We start from the raw sequence: 27,898 nt of genomic DNA, 5'->3' as shown, positions 1-27,898 counted from the left end.
GAGGTATAGCTGTCTGTTTTAAAAATAAATACGGAAATATTGAAAAACTGAAATCGCAAAATAAAATGGTAGGTCAAGTTGCCAAGATTCGAAAAGATAATAGAAATATTTATTATTTAATAACGAAAGAAAATTATTATGATAAACCTACGTACGAAAACGTATTTAAATCTCTAATGGAACTCAGAGAAATTTGTGAAATGAATAATGAAAAATATTTAGCAATACCACGTATAAGTAGCGGATTAGACCGATTGAAATGGTCCACAATTTTTAATATGATAAAATATATTTTTCTGAATTTGAATATAAAAATTACTATATTCTATTTACCAAATAAGAATGGTAATGAAATGAATCAAATCAAAGCATCAAATATGCAAATGAATGATTTGAACGAAATCGAAGAAATAAATAATGGTATTGAAGATGACTTAGTGTCAATAATTAATCAAGTTACTGACGAAGAACTTGATGAATGCTTGGAATTACTAAATACAGGTGAATGTGAAAATGATGATTCCAATGAAAATGAAAATATAATTGATTTCGAAACTTCAAACGTGATTATACACGATGATGTAACCATTCACAGTAGCATAGAAAACCCTATCTTTGAAATACCTTATACGGAGAGAAGTATAAACTCCGCGAATTTACAGGTCATATTTAAAAAGGCATCGAATTATGATGTTACGAAAATTAAATTGTTCGGAGAAAAATTAAGATTTCTTGTATCAGTAAATTCTGTCGAAATAGATTTATGTAGATTCATTCGAGAATATCTACGTCCAAAAAGTCCTTATACAATATACTTCAAATCATTAGAATTAGAAAAACCTCTTATACGAATTTTGCAAGAGAAATTCGATTATAAGAGCCTTGATTTGAAAATTTCGAGAACATTAGTAGAAGATGTCGAAGACAAGGAGGAACAACTCCTTAGAATGAAACAATTCCATGAAACCAAAACTTCACATCGTGGATTACGCGAAAATTTACTAAGTTTGAAAAGAAAGTATTATTGGCCGAATATGAATAAAGATATTCAGAATTATATAAATACATGTGAAATTTGTCAAAAATCTAAATATGAAAGAACTCCAGTTCAATTTCAATTTAAAACAAATCCCGTCGGTACAAAACCTTTTACTCATGTCTACTGTGACACGATTAAATTTAATCAAACAAATTGTTTAAGCGTGATAGATTCTTTTTCCAGATTTGGACAATGCTATCCTTTGTTACAAAAGACAGGATCAGAAATTATGGACAAATTATTAATTTATTTTAGTCATTATGGAATCCCTAACAAAATTACTTGTGATAATGGGATCGAATTTAAAAATAATGTAATACAAGATTTTTGCAAAGTCCATAAAATCGAAATACATTATATCACGAATTATAACCCAAATTCAAACGCATTAGTTGAAAGATTTCATTCTACTCTCATAGAACAATTGAGAACAATTGGAAATAAAAATTTGACTTTTCAAAATAAATTAGCTCAAGCGTTATTAAGTTATAATAATTCAAATCATTCGAGTCTAGAGATGACTCCAATGCAAATCATCAAAGCCGATTTAAATTATTCTTTACCCATTGAAAGAACTCATAATGAACAAATTCAAAATTATGTTGAAAATTACTTAGAAAATTTCAACGATATTTCAAAACATTTAGAAAAACGACAAGAGAAAAACTTGGCCCGTTTAGAAAAAACAAATAAGAAAAGATCTGCTGATCGTCCCTTAAATGAAAATCCAACGTATATTAAAAATCCGAAAACAAGAAAACTCGACCCAGCGTTCAAAAGAATCGATGCAAGTGAAATAGACTCACATCGTATTCAAGATTCGAAAAATAAACATATTTATCATAAGAAAATTATGAAGCAACGAAAGAAGTAACTTTCAAATTTTATTTTCAGATTCAACATGGATCACCATTCATTTACATTGATAATTATGATTTTAATGATAACGAAGATAATTAATTCACTAGAAATTATTCCAATTGAAAATAATGTATTGCCCATTCAATTAGGAAAAGCTTACATAACAAAAAAGAATTTACAACTAATTTATCATATTGATTTAAATAAAATAGAAAATGTAATTTTGGCATATCAGAAAGAAATAGATAAATTTAAGAAGGAACCATTAGGTTTTTCGCAGACTGCAAACTATAGATATTTGCAAGAGTCTAATAAAATAAATATTGAATCGTTCGAAGAAATAGTTAATGAAAAAATACGGACTAAGAGAGGATTGATTAATTTAGGAGGCAAAATCTCAAAAATACTCTTTGGAACCTTAGATTCTGACGATGAAGAATTATACAGAAATTATTTTAATAGTATAAAGAAAAATGAGGAAACCCTCATAAGGAATCAAAAGAAGATCGCTACTGTAGTTAATGACTTGAAAAACAAATATATTGATAAATTTCAGAAAATGCATGATAATCTTGAATTATTAAAAATTGTACCAGCACTCGAAGAAGTTCAGCAAATGCATCTTATGACTTTTGAACTCAAAGACATTAAAAATACTTTGGATGAAATTCAAACTGCAATTAGTTTTGCTAGGTTACATTTGTTGCATGAATCCATTTTACCCTATTCAAAGTTCTCAGAAGTAATCAAAAATTCAAGTATCATTCCCTTACATCATATAAAAGACTATTATCAATTATGCCATACTAAGGTAATTTTCAAAAATAAAATTCTACTATTTCTTATATCTATTCCAACCATTTATGAAAAGGGATACGAATTATACAAGTTTTACTTTCTTTCCCAAAATAATGAATCCCTTTCCTTAACCGACTCCTATATGCTCTCACAAGAAGAAGAATTACTATGGAGTACGAGTCAATGTCACCCAGTTGAAGAAGACTTCCTATGCGATCAAGATCTACTATCCAAGCCTCCAGAATGCATCAGAAATTTATTGAAAAATCACAAAGAAAATTGTTCAAGAATTGTATCAGTCTCACAAGCTAACTTGAAACTTCTAGAAGATGGAAATATCCTCTCAATCAAAAATGAAAAAGTCCAAGAGAAATGCCCACAGCAAACAAAACATTATTTCATACCCCCAACGGCAATCCTTCGTTCAAGATGTGTTGTAGGAAACACACAAAAGGAAATTTTTCCCATTTCTACGATTATGGAAGAAAAATACATTGTCCTGCCCAAGATGGCTCATCCAATGAAGAACCAGCCCAGTTCGAACTTCAAGAAAGAAGACATCCCTGACATCCAGTTGGAAGACCTAGAAGAATGGCACATCCAACCAGGATATTCATTAATTTTTATTCTTATGTTTATAATAATATTGATTTTGATATTTTTTCTTATTTTTAAATATTTGAAAAATAATAGACTTGCTAAAGTCACACCTATTAAAGGTGATAACTTTAACTTAGGTGGGGAGGAATTACAGGATTCCATCCCGTTCTGATCAATTGACGTAATATTGTATTGTTCATTTAGATTCACATATCAGTGTGCTGCATTTTGCTTACACCAGCATAATGCAGGTGGTTCGACACGTGGCGTCAATTAAGATAAGAAAATATTATGTTATAAATAAGAGACAATATGTTATTGTCAGTCAGTCAGTCAGATAGATAGTCAGATAGATAATCAGCTTTAGAATCATCTTAGATTCATCCTATTGTTCATTTCCATATTTCCTTGTAAATAAATTCGTTTTTAAAAACGTGGTTTTCTCAACGAAAAACATAATTATATATTGTGTCAATAACCATAGCAGTGGAAACACTGTTTTTTTAATAATAAAAAAATGAAAGAAAAGAATTCGTTTATAATAAACGAAGGCACTCAGGCGATAGAAACTTCTTGATACTGAGTCGTCAATTCTGAGGGATTATTGATTCGACACTCGGGTTTTAACCTTCAAAATTCATGGATCATGATCATGAGAGGTTTAATCACAATTTTTACAGCACATTTCTTGCGAATAGCTTCTCTCTTTCCGAAAAGACGGACTTTTTCATTCTATTGTTGGATTCAACACATTCCCAAGAGAGATCTATAAAAGTTTGAGAGGAGGTTAGAATTTTTTCCTAGGCAATTGTAGGAAATGATTCGACGTGCAAATTGAAATTTTTATGATCAGCCCATATTATTTTCCCCTTAAATCGATCAATCACCGAAAAATATCCCATTAGAGCATGTCAGGCAGTTTTAATGACCTCAGAATAATGTATCAGTTTGTATCTCACGAAGGCGCCACTAAAATCGGCCAACGGACGTTTAATAAACCTTTCACCTTTAGCAGTGTCGGTATTCACAAACATAAAGCCTTATAAAGTTCCTAACAGCTGTTTGACACACCCACCACAACTTCATGTTTCCTCTGTGTGTCCGAATAAAGATATTATAATACATATGAACATTAATAAAATTGATAGTGCGATATCTCGCTATCGGCTCCACATGTGGGTGGTGGAATAAACATTATATGTATTTTAAAACCTCCATATAAAAATAGGTGGAAATGGTTAGAACTTTATTCAAGCAGATACCTGGTTGAAGTGTTTGATCCATATCGTATCAAAATAAGTCAGGTTAGTTTTAACAATTATAACTCAAAAACTCTTCATGGGAATTATTATCATTATACATTGGGAAACGGAAATACTTCACAGGTGCATAGGCGGCACCAAGGCGGTTCTGGAGATACACCATTTATTGGGTCTTACTGTCTTCGTAGCCGAGATACAGGGTGTTTTATGAATTTTGCCCGTTTCTTTCTGAGGCCATATCAAACGAACCACCCGGCATTTCTTCATATTTGGCAAATATGTTCCTAATTGAGAGCCCAAACGTATCATGCAATAACCGCCTTGAAAATCCAGGTCCGGGTTAACAAAAAATTATGAATCGTTTGAATCCTCGAAACAATACCCTGTACATCGGAATTTTGAAAATCTGTTTTGATATTCGGGAACACCACTGAAATTTAAACTGAGACGTATACTTCAAATTTTCGCGCAGACAGTTTTACTGCACAAATTTTCAACGTAAAAGGGAAGTTTTTAAGAACTTAGATACCGGAAAGTGGTTTGAAGAGACTTTTAACAATGAATTATCAAAAATTTTGAATCCATAATTATTTCAACATTACTTTGTAAATCATTTTTACATTGGTTTTCCTTTTTATAGCTGTATACCATTTCAGTTTTTATTATTGAGTTACTCTCTCGTCGTTTCTCATAATTGGCCTTCAAGATCCCCTGATTTGAATCCCGTGGATTATTATGTCTGGGGTCACATGAAATCGATAGTTCATTCCTCTGAAATCAATACTCGGAATCAGCTAATCACAAAAATAGAAGAGGCTAGCAAGAAAATGAAAAACAATTCAAATGTGATTCGGAAAGCAGTTCAAGATATTCGGAAACGAGCAAGAAAAATTTTCAGATCAGAATGGAGGGCATTTCGAGCCGTTTTTGTAGTTATTTTTCTAATTATTTTGTTATTATGTTTTTCTGTTCATATTTCTGTTTCAACGTAAAAATGAAGTTTTTAAGAACTTGATACCTGAAAGTGGTTTGAAGTGACTTTTAACAAAGAATTATCAAAAATATTAAATCCATAATTATTTCAACATTACTTTGTCATTCATTTTTACATTGGTTTTCTTGATTGCATTAGGTTTATGTCGTATATTTTGGTTTCAAAATATACGACATAAACCTAATGCAATCAATTCTCAATAAATAGAAACTGAAATAGTATACAGCTATAAAAAGAAAACCAATGTAAAAATGAATGACAAAGTAATGTTGAAATAATTATGGATTTAATATTTTTGATAATTCTTTGTTAAAAGTCACTTCAAACCACTTTCAGGTATCAAGTTCTTAAAAACTTCATTTTTACGTTGAAAATTTGTGCAGTAATACTGTCTGCGCGAAAATTTGAAGTACAGGTCTCAGTTTAGTTTTTAGTCGTGTTTCCGAATATTAAAACAGATTTTCAAAATTCCGATGTACAGGGTTTCGAGGATTCAAACGATTCATATTTTTTGTTAACCTGGACCTGGATTTTCAAGGCGGTTATTGCGTGATTCGTTTGGGCTCTCAATTAGGAACATATTTGCCAAATAGGGAGAAAATATACCGGGTGGTTCATTTGATATGGCCTCAGAAAGAAACGGGCAAAATTCATAAAACACCCTGTATCTCGGCTACGAAGACAGTAAGACCCAATATATAGGGTATCTCCAGAACCGCCTTGGTGTCACCTATGCACCTGTGAAGTATTTCCTTTTCCCAATGAAACACCGTGTATCACATTTACTACCCGAACTCAACAACATAAAACAAATAGGACAGACACACACACAAAGATTCGCAAAATTCAAAATCAATAAAAAATTATAAACATATTTGATTGAGAGTTATGGATATTTAAAATTTCATTCGAATTTCGGATTGAATTTGAATGACCCTAGCTTTGAATATTACTGCTGATAATGCGATAAGTATTGCATTGATATTGTATGTTTTTTAAGCGTCTAGATATTCTACGATAAAAGAGGAAATAATCAATCATAGTGTGCAATTTCTAATTTTTTCATGCTCATTGTGCTACTCACCTCATATGTATATTTACACGTGCATCCCAATTTTTTCAGGATCTCTGCATTTTCAGCGTTAGCTTCAGAACAAGTTCCACAGAACATTTCGTAACGAACACAACGAGTAAATTTAAAAGACTAGCGAAATCGGAAGGTGTTCATGAAATCATAATATATTTGTGAAACTGCAAGTACCAGAAAGCGGATAATAGTTAAAAATAGAGACGGTAGCATGGTTTGCTTTTGATAGGCGTAACAGAAGAAAAAATGGTGAACGATTTTAATTTAAATTCAAAATTTAAATTTTCTGCAACATTTTCATTTGTGTCGATAAATTTAATATTAACATTTCTGGAATTAGTTATCAAATAATATCTAACCGTTGAAATGAATCAATAACGTTCACATTCGTGAGATAATGTGTGTGCCCTTAATTAGAAAATTTTGAATAAACAATATTCGACATTCGAAAGGAAAAAACTAAAAATCTAGTGATGAACATGATTAAAATTTCCAGTAGTACCACCTAGTATTTCGTTCAAAAACTGAATGATTTACTTACAGGTTTCTTTACATTGATAGAATTTTTTGCTGTTTATTTTTAGCGCCATCTCTGAATGATATAAAGGTACTTATATTTCACAACGCTCGTTTGGGACTATAATCTGTTTACAGGACTGTCTTCAGAAATTACGAGCCCGGGGTTATATATGAAAATACTGTCCCTGAACGCTTTCGCCATTTTGGGACAATTTTCTTTTCGTCGTGAATTAATATGGGTTTTCACGGAATGTATTGAATGTGATATGAATAAAATATCAAATTCCTCCTTACTTTACTTGTATATTCACTTCTTTTATATTTTCACTTCAAAATGAAGCACTAGCTGCACTAGGTTCACCCAGGGTCGGATATATGTCGCAATATGTCGACGAGTGAGGTTGATATAAATTTACGCTCCGAGAGAGAAAAGAAAATTGTGGATCAAAAATGCGCTTATTGTGCCAAGAAAGTCGTTGATTTCGTTCTTTGTACAAAATGCAATGAAAGTTTTCATCCGTCGTGTATAACAACGGCAGCTAACAATAAAAATGCCCAATGTAAACATATTCCATGTGAGAAGAAGTGTGATGAAACAACAGCGTATGAGAAAGTTTTAACGCAAAATAAATTATTGGATATGGAAAATGATTTTCTGAAGAAATTATTGCAAGAAAGTCAGGAAGCATATCGAGTACTGAAGGAATACAACAAATTATTGACTGAAAAGGTTGGTTTCCTTGAAAATAAATACGTAAACAAAAATAATCATAATCAAGATGTTCCACGTAAAAAAAATCGCAATATAAAGATAAACACAACATCGAGTGAAATGGTAAATACCAATGCTGTCAAAGAAAACGATAACCTTAAAACAGACAAACAAACACAGAATACTAATAATTCCATATTAACCACCACGGTAGAAAAATCGGACACTACGACGTCTTGCGCATCTGTCACGGTCCTTGACAAACACATTGCCAATAATGTAAATATAAACAAGGAAAGGAAAGGTAAACAAGATCTAAATGAACAGGACGGCTTTCAAGAAGTCATAAGGAAAAATCGTAAACGGCAAAAGAAAGTGAATGTTGGTTCCAGAATAGAAGTAGATGAGTCAACATTTAAATCATTCAAGCCCAACAAGGGATCAAAGAAGATATGGTTGTTTATCTCAAGAGTTAATGAATCTGTCCAAGAACAAGAAATAAAAAATTATATATCAGCTAAAAGCGATTCAGAAATTGATCAAATATCAGTGATGTTATTGAAAACGAGGTCAAATCAAGCAGGTTTCAAGAGCTTTATGGTAGGAGTTCCTTTAACACTTAAAGAGGAAGTTTACAAAAATGAATTCTGGCCTGTTGGTATTTCCTTTGCTAGATTCAATTTTATGAGAGGACAACATTTTTTAGAACCTCAACCGAATCCAAAATCGTCAACTCAAACAATGATGATCAAAAACTAAAAAATGTAGCTTTAGGGTGCAATACTCAGTGTTTATCAAGAAAATCTGAATCTTCTAAAGGTACTAAGATAACAATTATTCACCAAAATATTCAGTCAATTGGCAATTGTGTTAATAGATTAGAAAAATTTGTTCAAGATTTTCCTGATTGCTTATTCTTGTGTATATCAGAGCACTGGAAAACAGAGACCCAACTGAGTAACTTCGGCATCAACAATTTTTACTTGGCTGAGGCTGTTTGCCGCAAAAATGAAAACCAGCATGGTGGAAGTGCGATTTTTGCAAGACAGGGTACACAATTCAAATCACTCAAAACGATTACAGCTCTTTCAGAACAGGGAATCTGCGAATGCAGCGTATGCCAGTTCATAATTCAAGGAGAAAAAATTGCTATTATGTGTCTGTACACACCTGGTGGAGTGGTAGCGGATTTTTTGAGATGCCTGGAGGACATACTGGATAAGTTCGTTTCGTTTCCAGGGCGAATATTCCTAGTGGGTGATTTCAACATCCCAATGCATGAAAAAGATAAAAGTAGTGAAAAAGAACTGTTATTCTCTCTATTAAATTCATACAACATGTTTCCCATGGTTAAAGAATACACTCGGGTTACAAATGACAGTAGATCTTTGATAGACAATATTTTTACCAACTATCCTGAAAATTGTGAGGTTAAGGTGCATTTTAATTTGATTTCTGACCATGCAGCACAAAGTATGAGTTTCTTCATCCAAAAACACAATGAATTTGTTTCCAAGAGAATTTTTAATGACTTTAACAAGTTGGATTTCAAAACTAGACTCAAGGAAGAAGAATGGACTAGGGTATACAATGCAAAAAATGCAGATGAAATATGGGATAATTTTCACAATATTTTCCTCTATCATTTCAATGTCAGTTTTCCCATTAGAAGATTTAAACAAAGAAATAATCCACAAAAGCAAATAAGGAACGACCCAGAGATAGAACGATGTAAGAGACACTTGGATGTTTTATATGTGATGAGCTCGGTAGATACAACATTCAAACCACAGTATAAACGAGCAAAAAAAATATATGAAGATACACTTGCAAAACGAAAGGCAGAACGTTTTCAAAAAGAAATAGAAAACTCAGACAATAGAACAAAAACTGTATGGTCCATAATAAATAACATAAAGAGTGGTTCAGGTATACCCAGAGATATCCAGATGGATGGAGATGGTGAGATGATTGCAAATCATTTTAACAGCTATTTTCTGAAGTGTACAGCAGACTTGTTGTCTGCTTCACCTGTAGGAGACCACCAAACTTATTTCGAGCAAGCAGATAGATCAATGTTTCTCAAACCAATAACAGAAACTGAGATAATAAAAGTAGTGAATAGCTTGAGTAATAAACACAGTAGTGGTTATGATGAAATACCAACTTCTTTGATGAAATTTTGTATTCATGAGGTCATTTCACCCCTAACTTTTGCCATCACCACATCTTTCAGAACAGGGGTCTTTCCAGACAAATTAAAACTGGCAACTGTAAGGCCTTTACATAAAAAAGGAAATGGGTCAGGTGTGGAGCATTATCGACCGATAAGTTTGCTGCCGTGTTTTTCCAAAGTGTTTGAGAAATGCATGAGTATCAGATTGATGGAGTACTTTTTGGATAATGATATGTTCTATAGGGGCCAACATGCCTACATGAAGGGAAAGGGAACTCAGACTGCTCTGTATGAATTTACTGAGTCAATCTTACAAGCACTGGAGAATAAAAGTTACGTGATGGGTTTATTTTTGGATCTGACAAAGGCTTATGACTGTGTAAATCATCAGCTTTTGTTGAAGAAACTGAAGCTGTATGGGATAACTGGGGTTGTTATGTCCTGGTTGAGGTCGTATCTATCGGGAAGGTTGCAGCAGACTGTTGTTACTGAAAAAGGAGTATCTGTGAAGTCAAGGATAGGGATGGTTGAGATGGGCATTCCACAGGGAAGTATAATCGGTCCAATTTTGTTCAATATATATATTAATGACGCTCGGGAGTGTATTGTTGGACAGAATTGCTTGTTAACTAACTATGCCGATGATAAGAACATATTAATAACTGCTCAAGAAATGCAATCATTACTCAATGATTCGGATAGGATTTTTAAATTATTTTCTGAATGGACTTCAAACGAAAGACTGATTTTAAATGAAAATAAAACGAATTGTGTCATATTCAAAACCAACAGATCTAACCTTGAGTGTCCGAATACAATAAAACTAAATGAATCTGAAATTAATATAAGTACTGAAACTAAGCTCTTAGGATTAACGATAGACTCAGTTCTATCATGGGAAGCTCATATAGAAAACCTCAATAAGAGATTGAACTCGGTTTGTTATACTTTGAGAGTTATGTCACAATATCTCGGCAAAGATGGCCTGAAGATGATTTATTATTCAAATTTTGAATCCCTCGTTAGATATGGTTTAATTTTTTATGGTAGTGTCAGAGCAGTGGACAATATATTTAAGACACAGAAAAGAGCAGTCAGGACAATAAATAAACTTGATTTCAGAGCTTCATGCAGAGGTTATTTCAAGGGTAGCAATTTTCTAACAGTAATAGCGCTACACATTGAAGAGTGTATAATGTTTCTTTTCAAGAATAGAGATTACTTCAGTTCAAATCTGCCATCACATTCTTATAATAATAGAAATTGTTTATATGTATATCCAGTTCATAGATTGACTGTAACGGAGAGAGGAGCAAAGTATTCTTGCATGAAGTACTATAACAAATTGCCACCAAGAATAAGGCAAATTGATCAACAAAATAGATTCAAAAAAGAATTACACAAGTTTTTACTAGATCTTGAACCATATACAATCCATGAGTATCTCAATTCTCCAACATAGAATTTATATTTGTTTTTTTCTTTTGACATATATTTCGTTCTGATTATATATATATTGTAAAAGTGTATGTGTAAGATTTTCGAAATAAATATTATTATTATTATTATTATTTTTCATAAGCTAACAAATGAATTTATTCCCAAAGAGCAGGGCAGGTTTTATGTTCGAATGAAGTCTGCGCTGCAAGAAAAAATTTATTTATTTATTCGGATATGAAAAAACAAAAATGAACTTAGTTATGAACATTCCTCAATTTTTTAACTACTAGCTTAGTATACTATGCTACTAGATATATACTTATATAGGTAGATATACCTAACTTGGAAGTTGAATCTGTTCTGAAATTTATTAACCTTAAAGTAGCTTTTTTTGCACTTACAGACTCACATCTCAATAGATGGATATGATATGATTAATATGTCCAATTTTAGTAAATGAATTATTCTCAATATTCTTTTATGGAATCAAAAATATGTGATTATTATCAAATATATTATTTGTAGAGTTTGCAATTCTGGAAGCTCAGTTATGGTGCAAAAGAATAAAGATGGTTTTGATTTTAAGAAGTTTTATTTTCAGCTAAGAGATTCCGATAAACTTAACAGTCTGACATTCACACTTCTCTCTATCAAGTGTCAACTTAGGTTAGAATCCGTGTACTGTGTCAATGATCACAGAATAGGAATAATTAAGCCAGATTCACACAATTGTTATATCAACACACCCCTTCAATTTTATGAATCTGACAATACAACAAAATATTACAATTCAGTTACATTTAACAAATTTCTAAAATAACAAAATTTCACTCGAGGCAATGCTTTTGTCAATACATCTGCCTGTTGATCCTCTGAAGGAATGTATTCAAGTTTAACTTTATTTTGAGCAATACAATCACGGATAAAGTGATACTTTACATCAATATGCTTACTTCTATTCATTTCTAAAGTAGACGCAATTCTAATACAGGACTGGTTATCTTCGTGAACAACAATCGGTTTATTTTTCACAAATATTTCCAACAGTATCTGATTTATGAATAAACTTTCCATTATGGATGAGCACAAAGCAACATACTCTGATTCTGTACTTGATAATGCAACTAAATTTTGTTTCTTAGTTTTCCATAATATAGTATTATTGTTCATTTTGATTAAAAATCCTGTAATACTTTTTCTATCATTTGGATCATTCGCATAGTCTGAGTCTACAAATGTATGAATCTGAATATCTGATTTATTTTCTTTTACAAATTTTAGTCCAAAATTTCTAGTCCTATTCAGATATTTAAGAACATTTTTCAAATAATGCCAGTGATCCTTTCCATGAGCATTTTGAAATTGACTAAAATAAGAAATTGAGTAGCACAAATCTGGTCTTGAACCTAACATGACATACATCAAGCAACCAATTAATTCCCGATAAGGTAAATTTTCTGAACATTTGTCATCTGATGCTAAATATAGTTTTGGTTGCATAGGAATATCACTACCTTTACAATCATTCATGTTGAACCTAATTAGAACTTTATCTATCAACTTGGTTTGTGAAATAAACAATTCATTTCGAAATTTACTTATTTCTAATCCTAAAAATGTCAACGATTCATTTTTCATTTCAGTCATTTTAAATATTTCTGACAATTTATGCTTTATATAATTTATATCTTCCTCATATTTTGCAAAAATGATCAGATCATCCACATAGAGTAACAAATATATACCTTGAGGTTTAAAATACAAGCACGGATCTTTCTTTGATCTTTGAAAACCTAAAGTTATTATTTTATCATGAAACGTGTCATTCCAACATTTCGGGGCTTCCTTCAAACCATAAAGGGCCTTATTAAGTTTACATACCAAATTATTATTGTTTTCATTTTTAAAACCTGGTGGTTGGTGCATATAAACAGGTGATTTTAACATACCATTCAAAAAGGCTGACTTTACATCCATTTGTAGTATATGTAAATCTTGTTCTAAGGATAATACAAGTAACATTCTTATGGTCACCATTCTTGCAACTGGTGAATAGACATCTTCATTTTTCAAACTTTGTAAAAATCCTCTAGCCACTAACCGAGCTTTCTTCACAACTTTTCCATCAACCTCCTTTTCGCGAAACACCCACTTTGAGTCTATCACTTTCACATTACTTGGAGGGTCTACAAGTTCCCATGTTTGTTGTTCTTCTATGTTCTTCAACTCTTCTTGGATAGCTTCTTTCCAACCTCCTCCTATAGATACGGCTTCTTCATAAGATGTAGGCACCTCACCTGGTAAATATCCAACAGACAAAGCTGCTAGTAGTTCAGTTTCATCATCGAGATCATAGTCAAGTAATCGAGCTGGCAATCTTTTGTTTCTTTTACCCCTACCAATTCCTAATTCTTCTGTTTCAATATTTGAGTTTAGTGTTTTCTTGTTATCTTCAACTTCACATTCATCATTATCTTCCAAAATTCTTATAGTTTTATCATTTTGATCAGTAAGTTCCTTTTCTTCATTAAAAACAACAGATCTTGCTACAACTACTGAATTTTCTTCCATATCATATAATTTATAACCGTTATTACAGTATCCAATGAGAATGGTTTTCTTGGAATGAGAATCCAATTTACCTATACGATTTTCTTTTGGTATATGTGCATATGCCACACATCCAAAAACTCTGATTTTATTTAAGTCAGGATTATATCCATACCACATACTTGCCGGGGTAGTGTTTTTAGGTGTCGTTGATGATTCTAATCTATTGAGTAAGTATACTGAAGTGAGTAGTGCATCTCCCCAGAATATTTTGTCTAATTTTGATTCAAAAATTAAGCAACGTGACATTTCCAATATAGTACGGTTGAATCTTTCTGCAATTCCATTTTGTTCAGGATTCCTAGGTATCGTGTATTCAATCTGTATACCTTTTTGATTACAAAATGCTTTGAAGGTTTCTGAACTATATTCACCTCCATTGTCACAACGAATTCTTGAAATTTTTCTATTAAACCTAGAGCTTACTTGAGCTTCATACTCTTTAAATTTTTCAAGAACTTCGGATTTATTTTTCATTAAATAAACTTGTGAAAAATGAGTATAATGGTCAACAAAACTTACATAATACTTCATATTATCTCTCGTTTGGGGTGATATTGGTCCACAGACATCTGATGAGATGACTTCCAGCACTCTCTTTGGCTTCCGTTCATCAGTCATCGATTTGAAATGGGTTCGTGTCTGTTTTGCTTTCAGACAAACTTCACATAGGGATGTTGGTGGATATTTCGAAGAATGTCCCATTCGTCTATGCAGCAAGTCTTGGTCAACAGCAATGTTCAAACAGTCAAATCTAGGATTAAAACAGACTACATATAAGTTTCCTTTTAGATTTCCTTCTAAAACTATTGTATCATTACCTTTCCTGCATATCCTTACCTTTCCATCTTCAAATATTACCTTGAATCCTTCTTTTTCTATTCTTTTTACCGATAACAAGTTATATTCCAAGTCATCACTCTGTAGTACATCTTTCAGATTAAAATTTCTTCCATTCTTGTCAGTTACATGTAGGTTTCCACTTCTTGTAACATTTACAACAGATCCTTTCTTGGCAACATTTATTTGACAACTAACAGGTTTAATATTTGACAAATAAACTTTAGTTTGTTTATTTACTAAGTGGTTTGTTGCTCCTGAATCGATTATGAACATCAAAGTTTCATCTGTAACTGTTCTATCATTTTTGTTTGCAATGAACGATATTTCTTCATCTCTGGAGTCTTCACCGTTTGCAACATTTGCACTGCTTCTGCATTCATTCCTTTTGTGTCCATGTTTTCCACATTTATAGCATTTGAAGTTGAACTTTGGTTTTTCTTGTCCTCGAATTTGTCTATTTCCTCGTTTTTGAAAATTTCCTCTGTTACCATTTCCTCTGTACTTGCTAGTGAAAGCAACTGATTCTTTCTGTTGATCACCATTATTTCCTTGTCTGATTTCCTCCTGTAGCAACTTGTTTTTGACAAATTGTACGGTTACATCCTTTGGATTTGTACTGAACATCAAATCAATTGAAGTCGTTAATGCTTGGTAATTTTCAGGCATGGCTGCTAGAAGTTGACATATTATTTCCGGTTCTTCTAAATTTCCTCCACTTGCCTTCAAATCACTTACTATTTTGTCGAATTCCAAAAAGAAATCAGAGAGGTTACCTTCCTTGTATTTCATATTCCTGAGTTTTCTTTGTAGGTCCACCTGCATCGAGAGTCCTCTTCGAGTATATGTGTACTTCAAAGTTTCAAACATGTCTTTAGCTGTCTTCTTATCTTTTACCATTTCCAGCACGTCGTCTGCTAACCACTGTACCATAATGTTCCTTGCTTTCGCATCATCTTTCTTGAACTGTTGCAGTTGTTGTTCTCCTGTTGGTGCATTTTGTTCCAATACATTTAATGCATTATGCTGTTCCAGGAAAATCTTCAGACGGAATTCCCAGTTCGAGAAGTTTGTGCCATTAAAGGGTTTTAGGTTTGCTAGCTGTGAGTTTAACGTCGCCATTTCAACGTGTTCCAAGTTTTACTTCTAACTTGTTCTTTATTATACGCTTTTGACACTCAATAACTGTACTGGGCCCATAACCTGTAGAGTTTGCAATTCTGGAAGCTCAGTTATGGTGCAAAAGAATAAAGATGGTTTTGATTTTAAGAAGTTTTATTTTCAGCTAAGAGATTCCGATAAACTTAACAGTCTGACATTCACACTTCTCTCTATCAAGTGTCAACTTAGGTTAGAATCCGTGTACTGTGTCAATGATCACAGAATAGGAATAATTAAGCCAGATTCACACAATTGTTATATCAAATTATTTTTGTCAGACATACCAAACGAACGATTTTTGAAATATAAAAAACAAATTTTTTAAATGGTCGAATAATGTACTCAATTTTTTATATTCAACCAACTTTCTTGCATGAATAGCAAAAATTATAAGAAATCAATGTATTCTCAATTTTATTAGGAACAACATAATGAACAATAAATTATTCTACAAAAACGAAAATTATATATTATATATGTAATCTCTATCTATCCCTCCTATATAATTCCACAATTCCACGTTGTTCGATAAACTTCTTGTATATCGATAAAAAAAGTATCCAATATGGCACTAAAAAATATATTTCAAATCAAAAACATCTGCGGACATTAGCAAAATGAATCGGCCAAAATAGCATAATGTATTTTTCAAAAATTACCCGTTATTTTACAGGTGAAACAATAAACATGTTTCGTCATTGAATTTCCGAATGAAATTAATTCTTCCAATAATCTCGTTGAAGAGTTGGTGTCATCATCTATTCCGTTTCAACCTCCTTCGAATCCATTGTGGTAATTTTCGCTCTACTCCCTCACTGAAGCTTTTAATCTTATGTTCCAACTGTCTATAAATCGGTATCAGAATGAAAGGCACAGCGAGATATTCGCTCTGAAACAAAAACAACCAACCAGCAACTGCTACCATAGACAAATCGGTAAAGTACTCAAACACGAAACTCATTCGTTTTTCGGCATCTTTTGCCAAATTTATCTTTTCCTGAGCATCAGCAGGACTTCCTGATTCTATTCTGAAGGATGTCTGAGTTGTAATTCCTCTCAGTTTCGGCCTAGGTGGCGAAAGAGATCTACGAGAAAGGGAAGATGCTCTACTAGAATTCAACGATCCCCTGTTGTAGTAGTCCTGCTCAAGAGAAGTTTTGGAGGAACACTGACTGTCCCAGTCATCTGAGAATCGCACTGGAGATGTAGAAGCATCTCTGGACATTGGAGTTTGTTTTCTCCTACCTACTGAGCTATTTCTGGATCCCTTTCTTCCGGTTCGTCTACTTTCTAAGCTATATCGATTAGAAATGGCTCCTTTATCTTGATATCTTATCGAGGATCTTTCTGGTAATCTAGATTGTGACAGCTCAGCTTTCATTTGTCTCAAGGATTCATCCCTTTCCCTAGAAGAATCAGTGTTGCTGATGGTTAGTGTTTTTCTGTTATCGAAATTGGTTTCTTTTCTTGGTTGAATATTTTCTGTTGTGCTTACATTATAATATGAGTTCACAGGCTTTTTGTTCTGAAAAGATCTTTCAATAGCTTCTGGTTGTGAAAAGTTCGATACATTAGATTCTTGTTTGGGCGCTGAGGCCTTCGTCGAAATCTGAGCAATTTTGGTCAGATCAACAGCTTTTTCTTGTCTTCCCTTTTCAAAATCAGAGTAGTTAGGTGATTTGGGCCTGACATTTTGTGAAGCCAAAGAATCAGCATTCGGTTTGATATCAGAAATCTTTCTCTCCTCAAACGTATCATATTTGGATGTAATACTTCTGCTGAACTCAGCGGTAGGTTTCGATTTACTACCGAAGTTCTTGACTATATCCCCGTAAAAATCAACAACAACTTTAGCCTCTTCCTCTATTTCTTTTTTCTCCTGCATCTCGTTCGGAATCACAAAACCTGCTCCTGCTATGCTTGTGAAATTAGCTAGGGCTGACACGTTCTTCGTTGCTTTAGTTTTTGGTTCTTCAGAGTCTTTCTGGTTTTTCGATTTGAATGCTTCTTTGATGAAGGTTGCTTGTGACGGTATCAGACTGAATGACCGACGTTTGTTTGGAGTAGGCGATCGTTTTATTTGACTCACATCGAGCTCATCTTCAAATGCAGCGCTCAAAGAATTAGATCTGTTTCTTGTGGGTACTGATGGATCTCTTTCATTGCCTATTGTATTTGGTGGTAGTGTTTGGAACATAAATGTTGAAGCTGTATTTCTACTATCTGTCGGTTCTTCTTCAGTACGAGAAGGAGACGTTTTCTTCAAAATAGGCTTAGGCACAATATTCGACTTTGGTGGATTTTTTCTAACAGTTAAAATTTCAAACGGCTGATCGTTATTAGCTTTGACAGCAGTCATCATTCTATTCCTTGGATTGTATATCTCCTCTTCATCTTCATTGATATCATTTCGTGGCTGAGTCACCAAAGACAGTTTTCTTTCGTCTGGTGAAGATACATCGCTTTCTTCCTCAGATGGTATCGATTCTTCATATTCCTTCAACCATTCATCTTCATCGGCCAAATCTCTCATTCCTCTGGTACCCTCTTGCTCATGTTCAAATTCGGATATTTTTCTGTATTCCTGTACTTCCCTTCTCATTTCATCAGTTTCCTCATATCTCTGTAACCTTGTTGCAAAATTGCCATCAATTTCTTTAGCGTTCTTCAAGCTATACCTCCTATTGGACCAAGATGATTGATTAGGAATAGTTCCAGACATCCTTCTCGTGAATCTTGTATTGTCCTCAATGGAGTTGAACTCTGTAGATTCGGAATTGACTCGTATCGTTGGTATGTTTGTATTTGCTTTGCTGGATTCTGCATTGCTTTCATTCATAGCGGCTTCATAAAGACGTTCCATTAGGTGATAAGTCAAGAGTTCTGTGGAGCTTGCTGAACGTCTCAACGATGGTAGTTCAGGAGGTTCAATACCTAATTCTGGTGCTGACAAGGATAGTGGAGGTGGAATTGCGTTTTCATCGAAACTTATGCTGAACCTCTTGAAGCGTGTGCCTGAAACACATGACATGAATAATGGATATTTTATATACAGCAAGTTTTCAAATTGTACATCAATATCAACCAAAATTTCCTCTCATCAACTGAAACATTTCATATGGCATTTTTCTAGAACCGGTTAGGTTCCAAATTAATAAGTATTTAAGACTTCTCAACGTGCCTATACAGTGGGCGTCAAAATTATGGAACAAATTCATTTTCTTAGAAGAAAAATATTTGGCAACAAAATCCTGAAACAGGTCAATTTTTGTTTCACTTTTAGCAAATTTTTATGCATTTTTGAAGGATTTTTGTTGCATCCTGTACTATCCCTATCAACCTCTCTAAATTTTTTGAATAGGGAAAGTGGGTCATGTGATACATTATTGGTAAGGTCTTTGTATCTTACAGGCGTGTAGAAATTTTCAAGAATTTTTTTTTTTTAATTAGTTACGTCAAAGAGGTTTTCAGTATGTGCTCATTTACTTTGAGACGATGGTACCTGATGAAATTTGTCACCAGATGAAAGTCGACCATTACAGTATTGTTCATGCTCAACTTTCAACCTAATGCAACCCCCTCACTTGAAAAATTATAATGTGTGAAACATTGCGCTTCAGTTATGATCTTAAGTAGATATGTTATTAGTACGTTTTTACTGAAGTTCAAACTTTTCGATAAAATGTTGCAGTATTTCATACATTTAAATTTTTCAAGTGTTGAAAGAACATCTTTAGGAGCTATAATGAATTCAACCAAAAACTATTGAGAGGATTTCAACAAGAAAAAAAGCTTTAATTTGGAGAAAAAAAATAATTGAAACAGTCTATCGTGAATAAATGGAGTGCAATCTTGGTTATTTTGAGAAAAAAAAATTAGTTGAAACAGTCTATCGTGAATAAATGGAAAGCAATCTTGATTATGAGCACAACCTAGTAGACATCAGAATAGATTAATTCACAAAGGTTTTTGAACTTTGGCAATCAGTGTTAAGTTGCAAAACGTTGGTTCGACATCATGTTGGCTGTTGATCATAGAGTGAGATAAGATCACAATTAGAGCATACATTTTTAGATAAAATGTTTTTCATATTAATGCATGATTGTTATGCTTAGATGATTTATATTCGAAATGTGACAATTCTGACAATCCATCTGTTTAAAATTATTTGACCGTTGCATTGGCATGAAAATCAATTGATTATTCTGAATAAATAATTTAAGTTATTATTCTAGGCACTCTATTCGACTAATTAATTTAAATAAAATCTGTAATCAATTCGTATTATAATACATATATCGATTAATGAACAAGACTATTAAAGCTTTGTACTGGTTGCCTGTTAGGACAGCTATTGGTTATGCTGTGTTTTATTTTTTAAGAAAACAGGATAAGTACTCAACTCCAATATGTATTCAAAGCGAACAGAAAATTATTGAGGCATTTTATGAGCAGTGTTGGTTATCTGATAAGGAATTTTACTGAAGAATAGTCCACAGAGCTGACATACCGACCTTGTTCATCTTCTGGACACAGAACTAGCATAAACTCCGAGCTGCCACTGAATTCCTGACGAAGAGGTGGTCTCATTCTATCCTTGATTTCTTTGCTTTGCACTTTATCAACACTCTGTACTTCTGTTATTTTAGGTGTAGAAGTATAATCCTCTATTTTCAATTCTAAGCCCTCCTTTTTGTTAGGTTCAATGATTTTGATGTGTTTAGTTTTACGATTTGGACTGGGTGATTTTTCTGTCTTCTCTGGTGATGCCTTTTTGTTGAACCGGATAAGTCCTGAGGACGTTTCAAGATTCTCTGGACTTCTTGGAGGGTATCCCTCAAAAAAATTGGGACTCCTAGAAGGTGACTTCTTAGGAGAACTAGGACTGGAGGAAGATGTTGGTGAATTATTCAAACTTCTCAGTGGTGATCCTTTATGATGATCCGGACTTCTAGATGGTGATTTCTCTGGAGAAGTTGTACCCCTTGAAACAAATCTCTCTTGACGATTTGGAGTATTTCGAAATTGATCGAGATTTTGTACATCTGACTGTTTATCAATTCGAGAAGAATTCGGTATATGATTTGCATTTTCTGGTTGTAGCTTTTCATGTTGAGTGCCCTTCCAAGAGGATCTGTCAAAGAAATTCGGACTTCTGGGTGGAGATTTATTTGCAGAACTCTTTGAGCTCATCTCCTTTGAATCAATGCCGTTTTCAACATCAGCATCTGTGATTATTATTTCGGGAGATGGACTCTTCTTCTGTATCTCCCTTTGCGTCATTATAGGTCCTTTTTTTCCGAAAGTAATATCAGGACTATTCGAGGTGAAAGCACTATTCCATGTTGACTGGCCTTGTGCTCCAGAATATGAAAAAACACTTCTATTCAGCGAAGGTTCAGAACCAAGGACGTTCTTCGAAAAAGAAGAAATTTGTCTTCGTTTCAGTCGAGGTGAAGCTTCTGGAGTTTTTCCAGTTTTCTTACGTTCAGGTCTTATTGGAACATCTTCATTGAGAACAAATGAGACTCTAGGTGTGGAATTAGCTCTTCTTCGTTTCGCAAGCGGTATTTTAGATTCGACCTCGTCTCGCTTAACATCTGACGGTTCTTGAATTCCCCTTTTTAGGTCTGGTATGAATACCACTTCGGATTCTTCGCTCGGTTCGCTGACACCATATGGGCTTTCAGCTTTGACTCTAAATTTATATTGGCTACCCTCAATCAAATCGCCTAGCATGGTGGAAAGTTGTCTGGTGGTTGCAGCTTTCAACCAGACATCCCAACCAAGTCTATAATATTCTATGATGTAATTACCAACACGACATCCTCCATCATCTTTAGGAGTAGACCAGCATAAAGTGACAGATTTGCCGGAAGTCAATAAGACTCTAGCTTTGCCTGGAGGTGTCGGCTTATCAGTAATCGTCACTAAAAACGAAGCCCCATCTTGACCTAACTTATTGACCGCTTTGATTCGATATTCCCCTCTATCAGATCTCAAGGCATTCTCGATTCTAACTGAAGCGATTTTGTCGTTGTATTCGATATCGTATCTATCGTTGTTCTGGATCGATTCGCCGTCATGTGACCAGAAGATCAAAGGTGTGGGTCGTCCAGTGACCGTTACGTTCATCTTAATGGTTTCGCCAATCTCGAATATTATCCCGTCTGGATCTTGATAAGATTTCGGGAGTTTGATAGCGGGAGGAGCTTCTATTGTCAACTTGCATTTGGTCGAAGAATGCCCGGCTCTATTGGTGGCAGTGCACTTGATTTCTCCTTCATCGGCTGCTGTGGCTTGGAGAATGGTCAAGACACTTCTGTCGGACGTTTGCGTTATTCTAGTTCTATTCCCGCTGAATATTTCGAACCCATCTTTGAACCAACATAAATTCGGCGGTGGTTGTCCCAAGAAGTTGACCTCGAATTCAACTTTGCCATGTTCAAGAGCAACAGTGTCTTTCAGTTCTTCCGTGAATTTTGGTGCGGCTATGGCAGATCTTTGAAGAGTGGCCGAGTAAGGTTCTGATATTTCGCTCGGATCAGACAATCCGACGGCATTTTCTGCTCTAACTCTGAATTGGTACCGCCATCCAGGTTCTAAGCCGTTGACAACCAATTCGTTGGTGGTGATTTGGACGGATGATGATTTGAGCCAATGACTGGTACCGACTCTTCTGTGTTCGACCAAATAGGAGGTGACGGTGGAACCTCCATCTTTTTCTGGTTTGGACCAGCAGATGTGGACGACGTCAGGAACGTAACTGTTCTCTTGGATGAGTGATGGTTTTCCTGGCGGTGATGGACGATCTGAAAAAATGTGTTTATGTTATAAACGAAATATAGTTGTATTTTATCATGCTAATGGATAATTGTGGATCGTCCTCATTATAAGATATTATTGCATTAAATTATGGACAACCTTAATTTTGTCTTTTTCAGAACTTTTAGAATTAACTGATTCAAGTTCATTGTACACAATCAGAATAATTTTTCCGTCTCTGTGAATTCTGCGTTATATGACAAATGATTATATACCTTACTAAAGTTAACTGATAACAATAAATCAAGAGGAGTCCAGGGTAGGAGGAAGCAGAGATTAAATAATCAATAATATCAGATCAACTGAATCTACTGTAAAGTAACAGACCAGCTGATTATTTAAAGACAAGAAATAACATGTTTAGAGTTAGAGATGATTATTACTTCGATTAAAATTTGATACATTTTGGCTATTCAACATTAAACATAAGTATTTTCGAGTAACACAAGAACTTGAAATTTTCTACTAGAATTTTAGAGACTATAGAACTCGCCTATAAATATTGGGGTAAATAATTTATGAACAATATAAAAATGAACGAACCCAGGACAGAACTTTATGGAACTTCTAGGTTCAATTTGAAGTGAAAAGAATGAATATTGTGAACCTTCACTGATTTTTTTTTTATTTGATGTATAGCTAATCAGTTATCTCAAAAATACTCTCTGGAAACCCAGGTTGTATTCTACTCTCAATGAAATTTAGAACAATAGTGTTAAAGGCTCGAGATTACAATTACAATGAGAAATAAAGTCACTGAATGACATCGAATTTAGAACTAATCTCGTAATTCACTTTGTTCCACAGGAACAAAAATTAAAACAGCAATAGAGAAAAATATTACCTTATATGTATAGTGGGGACGAGAAAAAAATTTGGTTGGTTTGAGAGAACCTAGTGATCAACCGAATGGTCATGTTGAATTTCAGAATCAGAACCCTCATTCAGATGTTCTGAGGTGTTCAAGGGCAAAATTGGTGCAAAAATGAACGACCGTTCAACTTCTCTTATTTTTTTTCTTATTTTTACTAGCACTGGCAGTTTTTCAAATTTCATATAATTATATTAAATTGAATTTATTTTTAGCTACCTCATTTCTTCATGACGCAGATCATATTTAATATTCAAATGAGATCAGGTTCAATCATGAAATAAATTTGATGTGGCAGTGAGTGGGCAACTCTTTTCATAATACAGGGTGTTCGAAACGGTTCTGGAGAAGTGATCCTATTTAAAATCTGAAAATTGAGACTATGACATTCTCTAGACGCTTGAATATTTTCATGTATTTCTGGTTATTCTGGGATGGAAATAATTTTTGATGGTGAAACCCCGCAGCGCCTACTGAGTATTGTATTGCCGCGTAAAATATTAAGTAAAATAAGCATGATCAACCCAAGATTTCTTTTGAAATTGGAAATCAGATTGTAAACAAAATGATGCGTCCATCTCCGAAAATGTAAACTGTGAGTCTATTCACTTTATAGCAAAGATATAAGTATTGAAAATGAATTCTTATAGAAAATGTAAATCTACATTAATTTCATCATTCATTAAATAGCGATTCTGTGGCATAGCCATCACCACCATTTAAATTAACATTGCACAGCAGTCTGACCAATAGTTTGTGAGATATTGCGTTGTGAATTTTTCTACTTTTGTTATTTGAAAAAAGATGGAAAAAAAATGAATTCATATTATTATATTGAAAAAATTGCTTTTGAAGGGAAAAAATACAGTTGAAGCAAAATCTTGAAGAGTTTCCCGGGTCTGCACCAGGAAAATCAACCACCATTGATTGGTATGCTGAGTTTAAACGTGATGAAATGATCACCGAAGACGGCGAATGCAGTGGACGCCCAAAAGAGGCTGTTACCGACGAAAGAATCAAAAAAGTTCACAAAATAATTTTGAATGGCCGTAAAGTGAAGTTGATAGCAGACATTGTGAAGATATCATCTGAACGTGTACAACATATCCTTCACGAATATTTGTATACGAAAAAGCTGTGTGCAAAATGGGTGCCGTGCGAGCTCACAATCGATCAAAAGCAACAACGTTTTAATGATTCTGAGTAGTGTTCGAAGATGTTTAAGTGCAATAAACCTGAATTTTTGCGTCGATATGTGACAATGGATGAAACATGGCTCCATCATTTCACTCTGGAGTCCAATCGACTCTCAGCTGAGTGGACTGCACACAATGAACCGATTCCAAAGCGGGGAAAAACACAACAGTCAGCTTGCAAGGTTATGGCACCAGTATGCTGGGATGCGCAAGGTATCATATTCATTGATTAACTCCAAAAGTGCCAGACCATCAACAGCGACTATTATATAGCGTTATTTATTTGAAGAAAAAAAGTGCAGACAATGCACCGTGTCAAAAATCAATGAAAACAATGGAAAAATTGCATGTTTTGGGCTACGAAATTGCTTTTGAATCCACCGTATTCGCCAGATCTGGCCCCCAGCGATTTTTTCCTCTTCTCACACCTCAAAAGAATGCTCGCTGGAAAGAAATTTAGCGCCAGAAAGTTATTGCCAAAATTGAGGCCCATTTTGAAGCGAAAGACAAATAGTACTACAAAAATGGTATCGAAAAGTTGGAAGATCGCTATAATCGCTGTATCGCCTTCGAAGGCAACTACATTGAATCGGTAATAAAATCGAATTTCGCTAAAAAAATGTGTTTTACTATAGTAAAACACATTTTAGACCGGGGACTTCTCAATTGGCCTGTTTTGATGTACAGGGTGGGCAAATTTCGATGTTTTAGCACTACAACTTTTAAACCTGAGGTGATAGACAAAATCTGATACCCTATTCTCGGTCTCTTTTCCTGAGAAACTAACAAGGTAGTATTCATTTTTGGCCAACTTCTTTTGTTTTCGAGTTACAAGTGAAAATTGGACATATCGAAAAACTTTTATATCTCCGCTAAAACTGATGCTAGAGCTCTGAAATTAAAACATTATACTGCACTTTTTTACGTAGAACCCAGTGGCGTGCTCGTGTTTTCAAAAGGGTTGTTAATTACGAAGCTATGACCCAAAGTTATGTTTTGTCAAATGGGAACACTAAATTTCTATGTCATTTTTTGAAAGCTTAATTTTTCCTGATTACCTGTATAATGTTTTAATTTCAGAGCTTTATTATCAGTATTAGCGGAGATATAAATATTTTTCGATATCGTCATTTTTCCAATTTTCGAGAACTCGAGAATTAAGGAAGGTGGCCAAAAATGATAACTACTCTTGTTACTTTCTCAGAAAAAGAGACCGAGAATGGGGAATCAGATTTCGTCAATGTCCTCTGGTTTAAAAGTTGTGATGCTAAAACATCGAAATTTGCCCATCCTGTACCCTTTTTATATTTCCAATGGAAAAAGTTAGATAGAAAAATTTAATTAATTCAATACATAATCAAGACTACTGAGCCAGATATGTTCGTTGAATTTGAAATGGTCTACAATCTACGAAAGACAACACCAGAGGATGAAGTTCTACTTGAAATTAAGAAATGCCAACATGAACTGATAACAGTAAATGAATATAACAAAATGGAACTTCAGAAACTTAGGAATAGTGTAGCGAAAGATATGAAGAGGCAAGAAGTGAAAGAGGCATTGAAAAAATGCGACAGCAAAGTTATAGAATTATACAATAAAATACTTGTAGCTAAGCAGAAATCTTTACAAAATGAAGATGAAGATGTAGATAAACAACTACTAAATGAACAAATTACTAAAGATTTCGAGAGTGAAGCAGATGCTTTGGTTGAGCAACAATATATACTAAACAGAGAACTTTTAGATCTGATTGATTCAACAATGTTATATTAGGGTATATTTGTTAAGAAAGAATATTTTATTTTACAGCAAATTGTTTATAGCAGAAAAAAATTATATCTTATTATTATCAATTACACGAAGATCACACGTCAATTCACTTTCAAAATAATACATTTCACAGTACCGCACTGTATTTAAATATATGAGTTAAAAATAACAATCAAATGAACCGATGGAGCACGCTTAAAAATAACTACTTACAACTTTTCGGATAACAAGAAAAAAGGAAAACGTTTCGATTCGATATAAATTTTTGATTAGATTCTATTGTGATCACTCACCTGCCGCCTTCCAACGCACTTGCTTCTTATTTCTGGGTTTCGGATGGGGTTTGACGTTTGTGTTCCCCATATCGAAAAATATTGTAAATTTCACATGTTGGATCACGACATCGTCTCTCACTTCTCTCCCGGTAACGATATATTTAGACTATAGAGTCTACCGACTTTTCGACTGGTCGAAAAACTGATTTCCTGCTCTACTCCCATCTTGCCAGTACGATATAATTGGTTTTTGGGTAGGTTAGATATGCGATCAATGTTTACAATTACTCAATAAAACATTGCTTGCGTCACGGTTATTTTTCGCTAGCGGTTTACAAAATTGCAAATATCTACGGAGAGATCATTTATTTCACCACCCAATAAACATAAAACGGAAATAAAATTTTTCTTGATTTCATGAGCCGATACCCACTATTTATTTATTTTAATAAGATGACGAACAATTTTATGAATATATTAAAACTTCGTTTTCGCTTCAATAATTATTATAGATATTTTATTTATTCAATTTTATATCTGAAACCACTTACAAAAATATTATATCAAAGGGGGAGATTCATTTTGTACACCACCCAGTGATGTATTAGGACAATTGAAAAGTCCACGGTCTGATGCACAGATGGCGGGGCTAGTATTAAATCCATATGATTTTTAGTTAATACCAACCTTCAACCAAAACATGTCAAAATCTGCAGCAGTCCGATCATTATTGATCCTACGTATGACATAAATTCATAAAATCTCGAATTATTGAATTTGAGGGCATAATCAAGTTTGGACACTACCCTTATTTTTCACCGTAGAATCCAACGAAATCACAAAAAAATTAGGTTCTAAT

The 27,898-nt window shown here is 33.8% G+C and overlaps 2 protein-coding genes across 3 annotated transcripts in view; both read right to left on the bottom strand.

Moving 5' to 3' along the window:
• Positions 1-6,742, bottom strand: part of LOC123673564 — a 378,426-nt gene extending 371,684 nt beyond the window's left edge. For both annotated transcript variants that reach the window (XM_045608135.1, XM_045608136.1), the window contains exon 1: positions 6,639-6,742. In XM_045608135.1, the coding sequence (XP_045464091.1) occupies positions 6,639-6,725 (87 nt within the window). In that variant the 5' untranslated portion in view covers positions 6,726-6,742. The remainder of the gene's footprint in view (positions 1-6,638) is intronic.
• Positions 6,743-16,496: 9,754 nt separating this feature from the next.
• On the bottom strand, positions 16,497-27,269 carry LOC123673563. Its single transcript, XM_045608134.1, has 3 exons — positions 27,058-27,269; positions 20,614-22,911; positions 16,497-19,114 (listed from the first exon to the last, which is right to left on the bottom strand). Exons 1-3 carry the CDS (start codon positions 27,125-27,127, stop codon positions 16,854-16,856), a joined length of 4,629 nt encoding a protein of 1,542 aa, XP_045464090.1. The 5' UTR covers positions 27,128-27,269; the 3' UTR covers positions 16,497-16,853.
• Positions 27,270-27,898: the final 629 nt, after the last annotated feature.

This window comes from Harmonia axyridis, chromosome 2 (genome assembly GCF_914767665.1).
Source record: "Harmonia axyridis chromosome 2, icHarAxyr1.1, whole genome shotgun sequence".
Lineage (NCBI taxonomy): Eukaryota > Metazoa > Arthropoda > Insecta > Coleoptera > Coccinellidae > Harmonia > Harmonia axyridis.
This window is presented reverse-complemented; position numbering and strand designations above follow the sequence as displayed.

What these genes read in the sequence shown, in the direction of transcription:
- LOC123673563 (XM_045608134.1), bottom strand. Translation starts at nt 27,127, where the DNA reads ATGGGGAACACAAACGTCAAACCCCATCCGAAACCCAGAAATAAGAAG. An exon ending in AGTGCGTTGGAAGGCGGCAG is followed by an intron (nt 22,912 to 27,057) that starts GTGAGTGATCAC and finishes ACATTTTTTCAG; the next exon opens with ATCGTCCATCACCGCCAGGA. An exon ending in GTGTCCAGAAGATGAACAAG is followed by an intron (nt 19,115 to 20,613) that starts GTCGGTATGTCA and finishes CATGTGTTTCAG; the next exon opens with GCACACGCTTCAAGAGGTTC.